The 9,896-nt window shown below is 31.8% G+C and overlaps 3 protein-coding genes across 3 annotated transcripts; 1 reads left to right on the top strand and 2 right to left on the bottom strand.

Moving 5' to 3' along the window:
* Positions 1-1,231: 1,231 nt before the first annotated feature.
* On the bottom strand, positions 1,232-3,319 carry LOC110998212 (gastrula zinc finger protein XlCGF52.1-like). Its single transcript, XM_022266742.2, has one exon. It carries the CDS (start codon positions 2,861-2,863, stop codon positions 1,928-1,930), a length of 936 nt encoding a protein of 311 aa, XP_022122434.1. The 5' UTR covers positions 2,864-3,319; the 3' UTR covers positions 1,232-1,927.
* Positions 3,320-3,413: 94 nt separating this feature from the next.
* On the bottom strand, positions 3,414-4,236 carry LOC110998213 (small integral membrane protein 12). The gene is made up of 3 exons (XM_022266743.2): positions 4,072-4,236; positions 3,850-3,979; positions 3,414-3,609 (listed from the first exon to the last, which is right to left on the bottom strand). The coding sequence occupies exons 2-3, from the start codon at positions 3,977-3,979 to the stop codon at positions 3,479-3,481; spliced, it is 261 nt and encodes an 86-aa protein (XP_022122435.1). The 5' UTR covers positions 4,072-4,236; the 3' UTR covers positions 3,414-3,478.
* A 129-nt stretch (positions 4,237-4,365) lies between these two features.
* On the top strand, positions 4,366-9,538 carry LOC110998227 (arginine-hydroxylase NDUFAF5, mitochondrial). The gene is made up of 6 exons (XM_022266757.2): positions 4,366-4,859; positions 4,932-5,083; positions 5,749-5,856; positions 6,705-6,850; positions 7,578-7,761; positions 9,326-9,538. Exons 1-6 carry the CDS (start codon positions 4,577-4,579, stop codon positions 9,521-9,523), a joined length of 1,071 nt encoding a protein of 356 aa, XP_022122449.2. The 5' UTR covers positions 4,366-4,576; the 3' UTR covers positions 9,524-9,538.
* Positions 9,539-9,896: the final 358 nt, after the last annotated feature.

Here is a 9,896-nt window from a genome sequence, read left to right as displayed (position 1 = left end):
GAAATCAGTGCCTACCTACAGAAGAAGAAAGATGACGATATTGCGAAGCAGAATGTGAGTCTATTTCCTAATACTTTTTCTTTTAGGGACAAGATGCAAACCAACCGAAAAAGTCATAACCGCCGCGTATGGACACTTACAACCCGTTTCAGTTTCACAGGGGTGGTGCGCGGCGGAAACTGCCACAAAGGTCGTATGAAATTGTGAATGTGTGAGCCGATTTTGATGGTATTTTCGACTGACAAATGTACTTTTTGTAATAAATAAGCAGGGTCTATTCTTGATGGTTACGGATGGAAGTGTAGGTTTGATCACCTATAGTAGCTGGAAAATAAGCCGTGTCTTGACTTGAGCAGCGCAGTAGTTGAGTCGTTTATAAGTTTTGCTAAAATACGTGGCGAGACTTTATGAAAAAAACAGCGGTTTTAACTTTTCCAGAAAACACTATTTATTTGCGTCTCAAGGCGGAGAATTACCTACTCGTAAATGTAATTAAAGACATTATAAGATATAAATGCCATACAATGTTAAATCTCTATATTTTCAACAGCAAACTGAAACTGAAGAAACCCCTGAAAAAGAAGAGACGAAAGAGCCTGAAGAACAGAAATCACAGTGATGGAATTAATTATATCTTCTAGATTTTAAGTTTGAAATATAATAATTATTAAATATATAAGTACACTTATTAAACCTTTTCCTTAACGTCCCCAATTTCAACCTACTTACGATATCCCAACTAACAGTCGTCATTGTTACGAAACGTGGATTAATTATTACACTTCATATTAAATAAGTATTCCTTTGTAAGGTAACTACTGTCTTACAAACTTATATTACTCTTTTTGGTTCACATGCCTTCGTCCGCTTGAAAATACCTTCTATTTTTATGTAGATATATACTAAAGTTTTTCAATGCCGATAAGCTTTCGAACCTTTAATTCAGACTATGCTATGCAATTTTGAACATTTAGATTTACATACTTTAATTGCGTTTATATTCTCGCGCGATTATTATTGTCTTTTAAGCAAAAAAAAATCTTTTTAAATCGACATATATTTTGAAATTAGTATTCATGAAAAAGAACTGGGGGTTCCTTCATCAAAAAACTTTTTGTTAGTTTTCTTTTTCTTATATTTATTTTCTATATTTTATTATTCATTATTATAATTATATACAAGACTTAATAGAATATAGTACTGTACTAAAACTGGGTAATAAGACAAAATCTAAAGCTTAATATAATATTTATTGTGTAAAAAAATCACATAAGCAATACTTAAAACTGTGATATAAACTTAAAATTAAAAAAGGCAATATGGCTGATTACTTAAGAGTATGTTTCATTTCATATACATAATTGAATCATGATTCAAGTCCCATTCAAGGTACGTCATTGTTAATCCAATTTATTTAAAAATTAATTAGAATATTGAATTCATAGATTCAGAAACATTTTATAAAAAAAATGTTTAAGGCTCATTTCTAAAGACACATTTAAGGCTCATCTTTACAAAAAAATCACACTAATGATATGAAAAATTAGTAACTATAGTCAGATCAAAAATTGCATACTGCTTTCATGGATGTAAGTAATCTTTAAAATGAGAATTAAAACATCAACTATTTGTAGTAGCTTACTGAGTTTAAATTCAATTAAATTTTAGGAAGCTTCCAGAAATAATATCAATATAATTTATGTTATTTTAAGTAGCCAGTCATGTAGTAAGGTATATTCTGATGTTATTGGTTAAAAAAATAGCTAAATTAGAATTTAGATAAATAATACAATGTTTCTCATTATAAAAGGAAATTTATAATATATTCAGTATACTTTAAAATTACAAATAGGAACCAGAATTGCAAATTTTTGTATGTTCAGTTTATACCTTACTTTGCCTTAAGACTAAGGTTATAGTTCCTACACTAAGAGTTATCCGTCATTACATCATCATCTTCATCTTCAGGGTCTGCTAGATCAGGGTGGCAGACACGGATATGTAGGTTCAAGTTAATCTTAACAATAAAACTCTTACCACAAGTTGTACATTTATGTGGTCGCTTAACATCATCATCAATTGTTGAAGGATGCGCTCTGGCTATATGTGTCCGAAGCAAAGTCGAATGCATTGTTCGGTCACATTGATTGCATTTAACTAGACAGTCCATAGGCTGTCCTTCATGGCTCTGGCGATGCTTTTCCATAGTAATCTTTGATACAAAGAGTTTCTGACAACAATCGCATTTGAAATTCTTCACTTTAGAGTGTTTTTTCATATGAATCTTTAAGCAGTTTTTAGTAGGGAACATCTCATCACATTTAGAGCACTTAAATTTTTTTATATCATTGTGAAGTTGCATATGGAGCTTTAAATAAGCTTGTCCGGTAAAGCTTTTATTGCAAATTTCACAATTAATTGTGCTTGTTGTTGAATGGGACTGCATGTGACTTTTAAGGAATTGGGCAGCTACAAAGCTACGATCACATACTTGACATAAATACTTTTTAGCTGCATTTCCTTCGTGCTTACTACGATGTATATCCAAATGGTACTGAGAATTTACTTTAACATCACATTGATCACATTTAAACTTCCTCCTCTTTTTTGGACCTTCTCTAACAACCATTGTGGGTTCTGGTACCATTTGTGGAGTATCTTTTTCATTACCATGAAACTTTTTATGCAAAATCAAGTATTCTAAACCTTCAAACGTTAAATCACAATCGTCACAACAATAACGCACCGTGGCTTGTTTTGGTTGCATTTCGTAGGTGACATTTTCCTGACCATTGTATGATTCTGCCATTTTTTCACGTTTTACACCAGATCTGTCGTTGTTGTCGCTACCGGCCGGCTCCATACTCTTCAACAGTGAACGGTAATTCCAAAATTATCCGGAGTCCTGTGACGCGACGCCTATGCCATTGTTCTATTGATCGGTAATTATCAATTATTACAAGAAATAGCACAATTTCAAGATTTAAGTTACAAAAATTTAAATTCGCACTATTGTTTACATGATTGTGATGAAGATTTTAACACATTTTTGAGTGTAATACAAAAGGAAGCCTTGTTACGATACGATAAATTCCAAAAGAGAAGCGAAGCGCGTTGGTTTTTTTTCGTCAGCCAATGACAGCATAATCTTTTTTGTTTGACAGTTGATTGTTACCAGTTTAAAATATATATATAAAAGAAGAATACAATCGTATTTATACCGAGCAAATTGATAACATATATGAGACGAAAATTAAGTGCAAAAATCAAACAAATTCAAAAGGATAATATAGAAGACAGATTTTTACATACAGACAGTTAATGCAGCTCTATGTGTAATTATAATTTTCTGCTTTAATCTGTGATCCACTTAGATTGTTGCCAGTTTACTATTATGCAATAAGATAACCATAGAAAATATTATATAATATATTAACATAAACAGAAATTGACTAACTTTAACATAACCTAAAAACAACTAATCTTTTTGTAAAGAAGGCGATACATTTTTATCTAATACATTAGCTTTATATTTTAATTTTTGCACATTTGTTGGATCTTTCAATAGTTCATCCTCTAATCTATCTACTCTTTGATCTTGAATTGGTTCTGAAATTAAAAAAAATGTTTTAAAATATTTAGTTTAAAATTGTCCCATTATATTGATATTTCCTAAATCAATCAAGTAACTTAATACTACACATACTATCACAAAAACGAGGCATGCAATTCCATTATGATGACTTGTTTTATTAGATATACAACGAATAATGTCAAGTTTCAGAATATGGTTCAAAAGGATATTTTTTTAATAAATCACTTAAAAAGAAATGCATTGGGAATACTTACTTGAATATGGAGTGTATTTATCAGATAATAGTCCTTCTATATTATAACCTATAACTCCAACTACAGCCGCGACAGGCAATGTAATATATGGTGCATTTGTTCGTAAAAACCGTAATAATAAAGGCCACATCTAGGAAAAAATCAGGCAATTACTTCGAGGTATTAAAAAATTATCTCACTAGTAGTACTTGCTTGGGCAATTTTTATGAGATATAAGCATACCTTTAAATCAATATTTCGACGTCTATTAAAAGTTATCTTCCTTTAACACATTTACGGTCTTGTAAAATGTTACAATGATTACTATCGCAGTTTTGCACTTTAATGTAAAATAAAAGTTGAAAAAAAATCGAGTGAGTTTTATGTTGTAAATTGTAATATAATTTAAAAAACTCATATGACAGATGTAAGATACTAGTTTTGCTCTAAGTCCAAACTATCACCAAATGTCAGATGTCATAATCAGCTGATATTTGAAGATGATCAATTCAGAAATAAACAATAAAAAAATAATTTGTTGTCTGTAAACTGTGTTTCATTATGAAACTGTTATTAATACATATTATTCAGTAATCAGTATTCACAATTCACAAATCACAATCACTCATTGTGCCTGGTTTATTATTAGAGTAAATTCATATAAATATACATTATGAATTAAAGGAGTGGATCTCTAATTTTTTATTTATCTAGTCAAGTAGTATAAAGTTGGTTTTTAAAGCGTACAATGGCTCAGGCAGCAATTGTTTTACGAATATGTTACAAAAGTAATATTTTTTTACATAATTCGCTTCGTTATCGAAGTACAAACTCTCCCAAGCAGAAAACAGCTAGTTCTGTTTACCGTACTATGAACATATTTGATCGAAAAGCTAAGATTCTGCAAAAGGAAAGATCTGCGCAGCTAGAAGACTATCATTTATATGAGTATGTAAAGGAAGAGATTGGTTGGAGAACGGCTGATCGCATTTTTGACATCAAAAGGACTTTCAAAAATGCAGTTGAGCTTGGTAAGTTTTGGACTAAAAGCTGGGGAGTGAATTATGTGTTTGAGCTGGTTTTTAGTGACCAAAATGTTCCAGGTGCTAGTAGAGGTTATGTCTCCCGCCACTTTCTACCAGATAGTGTTGAAAAAGTTACTCTATGTGACACATCTCAAACACATTTAGATAAAGCCATTGTTGGTGATGGTGTGAAAGTAGAAAAATATGTTATGGATGAAGAAAATATTGATGTAAGTATGTACTTGCATATTATAAAGTAGAAATATAAGTTTTTATTTAAAAAAGATACTTCGGGTTGGATCTTATATTCAATACCTTGAATTTGATTATACTGAGAATGTAGGAGTCTCGAGGGACCTTGATTCGAAAACCTCTGTGAGATTTGGAGTAATTTATGCTGCTTGAGTTGTAATTTAAGCTAATTAATTTTTTTTTTCGATGTTTTGTGCAATATTAGAAATTTGTAATTTTTTTTTAAACTTGGTGAATTTTGCTTTGTAAACGACCGGCTTATGTGGATGACTTTGAGGGCCCAGTTAATGTTAGGTATTATATGTATGTTTTGGTTTATTTTTATTTTTCTACTGATATAACTGTTTCTAGTACTTGAAATTGGTTGGGGGTGATAAGTATACCCTCCCCCGACCTCAAAATCGAGGTATTGAATTGTAAACCTTAACTGATACTTCTTAGTAGAAAATATGGTATAAAGTAAAATATGAATAATTGGTTTTTTTAATCATGCCAATAAATATACATTTATTTTAAAATGTGTCATTGGTTGAAACAAAAATCTTATTTTTGGATATAGAAAAATTTCCAGGTCAAATAGAACATAAAGAAATTTGCTTAAATTATTCAAAATAGTAACTGTATTTATTTGTTTTATTTTCAGTTTCCAGAAAACAGTGTAGACCTTGTGGTCTCTTCACTATCATTGCATTGGGTGAATGATTTACCCGGATGTTTTGATCGAATCATGAAATGTTTAACACCAGATGGGGTAATTCAATTCCTTTAGCATATTTATAAAATGCAGTCCAAGTAGTACTTGTTTCCCATAAAAATTTATGAAATAGAGTTGTTTCCATTCCTAGTAAATATATGTCTGCATCTGCTTACCAATCTGAAACATTATAATTTTTAATTCCATAGAATTCTGTTATTTCATAAGTGCTGCTATTCAAAAAGTACTCTTACCGAAAAAGGGGCAAATTTGACCCAATTGAGGGCAAAAAATAAAATGTTACATATTTTTTGTACTCAAGTGACCTAATACAAAAATAACAAATATTTCAATATCACAAACAATATATTGAATTAACTTTAATTGATTCTTTAACACCGCCTATAAATACAGGTTTAGTAAACCTCTTTATCAAAATAAAACAATATATGTATGTATTTACAAAAGTAAAAAACCTACACCTTTTTTTACAACAAAATAGATACAATCACTAACAAATACAATAAATGTATAGACTCAGTAGTTCAGACTCATATTGAAATTTAATAATGTGCCTGACCAAAAAGGTTTGTCATCTCTGACATGTCACAAAATTGATAACTGTCAAAATTAGAGGGAATTAAATATCAGAGTAAGAGATTATTATCTCTGTTAATAAATTTATTTTGTTAAATAAGATGCATTAAGCTGGGGCTACTTGGTAGAGATCAATTATTAGTGATAAACCCTACCATTTCCATACATTAAGTTACTTACTTCTTTGTTATTTCTGACCTCATTCTACTATTTATGCATGTTGGTTTCAAATCCTTTTGTTAAAAAGACATATTGCATATAACATATTTCCAAATAAAATCAATCTAGCTAACACATATTGCTTTTAGGTATTTATAGCCTGTGTGTTTGGCGGTGATACACTAATGGAGTTGAGACAGTCCCTACAATTAGCTGAGACCGAGCGACTTGGTGGTGTCTATCCACATATCTCTCCATTCACAAGAATAAAGGATATTGGTGGACTGTTGAATTCGTAAGTTAAAGGTTTTAATTTACCTAAAGATTATTAGTTGGATGTGTTTGGATGTTTGTATTGCCTATATGAGTAATGAGTATGATGGTCAGGCAGGATGACAGTCTTATCACTTTATTAAATTGGGCTTATGCTATATCCCAAGTTTCATCAAAGTTGGTTCAGTAGTTTTGGACATCCATGCCTTCTGGACTTCTTTTCGGACGACCTTCTTTTTATATTGGTTCTCGGTGTAAGCTATTGATTTCAGCTTACGACCCACTTCCCTTAGGTCGTAGGTTTGAAGCCCGGCTGAACACCAATGGCCTTTCTTTCAATGTTCGCTCGATAGTAAAAGAAAACATCGCGAGGAAACCGACTCGCCTTAGACACAAAAAATCGACGGCGTGTGTCAGGCTTATAATTAACTAGATTGCCAAATGATTATGAAATATATCCAGAAGGCTTAAAGAGCTGTAGCGACCATAAAAAAGTCCCGGCAGGTATGAATGACACCACAAGACGAATTCTGTGACAAATAAAGTGTCTTTGAACCGATACGAAACGTGGCGCTCATTGTAATTGGTCAAATGGACTTAATATGAAGTGTCACATCGCGTGTCGAAGTATTCCACTTGCGATTGTGTTATCAAACGAATTTCATTCTCATCGGTCGTTTCGTTTTAGTTTTAACCAATTCAATCAGCTCGAAAGACAAACAAAAATAACCTTATTTCTTGCCTTTTAGAGCAGGGTTTACGCTACAAACAGTTGATGTAGACTCGATAACTGTATACTATCCGTCTGCCTGGCACGTGATGAAGGACGTACGTTTAGCTGGAGAAGGAAACTCGGCATTAAATAGACCTTTGCGTTTAAGTAAGGATACGCAATTTGCAGCTGCTGCTATATATGAGGAGATGTATGGAAAGGTAAGTAAGAATAAGTAAGAATATTTTCCTTTATTACCCGAATTATAGTAAAACGGCACTATAGCAGTTTGTATTTATTATGTATAAAACCATATGCTTACAAACATGTTGTAACAAATTTTGCACAATGCTAATAATTTTAGAACAATATTATTAGATCATATAAAATGAACAACAGCAACAAAATCAACAAAATAACACAATCAACAATAGTTGTATATTGTATTAGTATTTTCATTTAATGTAGATTATGTGTTTATAAAATCACTAAATCGACTGTTGTATACAGTCTTTCGACAGTCGACCGTTTTGCCAACAGTCCCAATGACTTGTATAATGATTAGATTTTTTTGATTAAGACTAGACATTTACAAAGACGATATAGGAAACTAGTGTCTCAGGTGCAAAATCTATTCCATAGCTCTCAGATGCGAGAATACTTAATAACCTTGATGAACCATCTCAATAGCGCGTTTATTGTTTTGGAATCACGAAGTTAAATTTAAATGTAATATGTTATGTTATATATCTTTGAATATCATCGTAAATATATCTAAAGCGTCGGAATAAATAAAAATAAAATAAAATATGTTTATTATGGAACATAAAATACACAGGTTTTGACTTATTCCACGTCATTAAATTCGAACCTGTAGGCATCCCTACTCATCGGCAAAGAAGACAGAGGGTGTAGGCCCAGAGAAAATACATTACATATAATATAATATTAAATATTTATGAATAAACCTACAATATTTTTCCTGAAATTTGATACCGGTGTTCTTGGTACAGATTTTTATGGATTTCTTTACTTTTGGTACAGGTAATATTTGAAAACGTTCGTGGCCCCGTTTAGTTCCAAATACGCCCACGGGGCGCTGCTTATTATTTTTCGAATTGGGATTTGTTTGTACGAAAGGTGCTGATCTGTGTAGACTTTCGTCCTTATTCAGAAGTCTTTGCACTTATTTAATTAAAGTAAAGTGTCTGTCAAATTATATCTAACGTGATTAAAAATGACAGTTGATTAGTTTAGTTAACGGTGCAATTGGTAAAATTTTTATAATAAAGAGAATATAACTGAAATAAATCGGTAAAATACCTTTTATTTTTAGAATAAAAAAGAATAACTGAATAAATGAGTGAACGAATATTGCCCGTAAACAAATTCAGCCAAAGTTGACAGATTATCTAAACACAAAAAGAACTAAATGTCATTTGATTACGACATGTGCAGATTTTTTTGCATTTACATTGTCCTATTTAATTCGTTTACGTCACAATTAGTATCATTATCACTTTTTTATTTTTATCAGGTACCGAACAGCTTACGAGAATTTAAATTCAAGGCAAGAAAAAATTTGCCATGGAAATTTAAATGGCCTTCACGTATAGCGTACGTAAAAAACGAAAGTATGTCTGTTGCAACTTAGGTGTTTTTACATACGGGGCTGGTTAAGAACCTCTTACCTAGTGTTAAGTACTGGTCACTCAAAGTGCCAGGCTCGCAAATCCGTTGCCGTCATTTTAATGTTTGGTATACCTCATATTGCATTGTTTCCAGGATTTTCCCGAGAAAGACTCTCGTGGGGTACCAGCGACATACCAGATAATAAACTTTGTGGGGTGGAAACCTGACCCGTCACAACCACAGCCAAGAGAAAGAGGCACCGGCGAGGTCTCTCTGAAAGATTTACATAGAATTGACGAAATAATAAAGCATAGTGATAAAATTGAATTGAAAGATGAGGATATGAAATAAATTATATGATTTAAAGAGGATTTTATTAAACACCTACATCTGGGACAAGACAAAATGACTGTGCGGCAGGCCTGACCCACTAACGCCAAACGAATTTGTATGGAAATGGTCACTTGATAAAGCGTCAGCTATTTTTTCATTCATTAATTCTGTCCTCATACAAATAAGTTCCTTTGGTGGGTACGCTTGCCGTAAAGTGATTTTGTCTCAAGCCTAAATTATAAATTTGACAAGAGCCCATACACCAACTAATTTGTTTCTTTATTTTGAATGTCAGTTCCTGGCAGAAAAGCTTTACGTAACATTTTACGTAGCCTTTATTTAAAAGAATTAAATTTTACATTTTTTATTTAAAACATTAAAGAAACAAACC

Source organism: Pieris rapae, chromosome 15 (genome assembly GCF_905147795.1).
Source record: "Pieris rapae chromosome 15, ilPieRapa1.1, whole genome shotgun sequence".
NCBI lineage: Eukaryota > Metazoa > Arthropoda > Insecta > Lepidoptera > Pieridae > Pieris > Pieris rapae.
The sequence above is the reverse complement of the archived record's forward strand: the minus strand, read 5'-3'. Positions and strand labels throughout refer to the sequence as shown.

Excerpts from the sequence above, each read along its gene's own strand:
- LOC110998212 (XM_022266742.2), bottom strand. The coding sequence starts at position 2,863 with ATGGAGCCGGCCGGTAGCGACAACAACGACAGATCTGGTGTAAAACGT.
- LOC110998213 (XM_022266743.2), bottom strand. The coding sequence starts at position 3,979 with ATGTGGCCTTTATTATTACGGTTTTTACGAACAAATGCACCATATATT. Across the intron at positions 3,610-3,849 it reads TAAATACACTCCATATTCAA|AACCAATTCAAGATCAAAGA; the intron begins GTAAGTATTCCC and ends TTTTAATTTCAG.
- LOC110998227 (XM_022266757.2), top strand. The coding sequence starts at position 4,577 with ATGGCTCAGGCAGCAATTGTTTTACGAATATGTTACAAAAGTAATATT. Across the intron at positions 5,084-5,748 it reads TGGATGAAGAAAATATTGAT|TTTCCAGAAAACAGTGTAGA; the intron begins GTAAGTATGTAC and ends TTTTATTTTCAG. Across the intron at positions 6,851-7,577 it reads ATTGGTGGACTGTTGAATTC|AGCAGGGTTTACGCTACAAA; the intron begins GTAAGTTAAAGG and ends CTTGCCTTTTAG.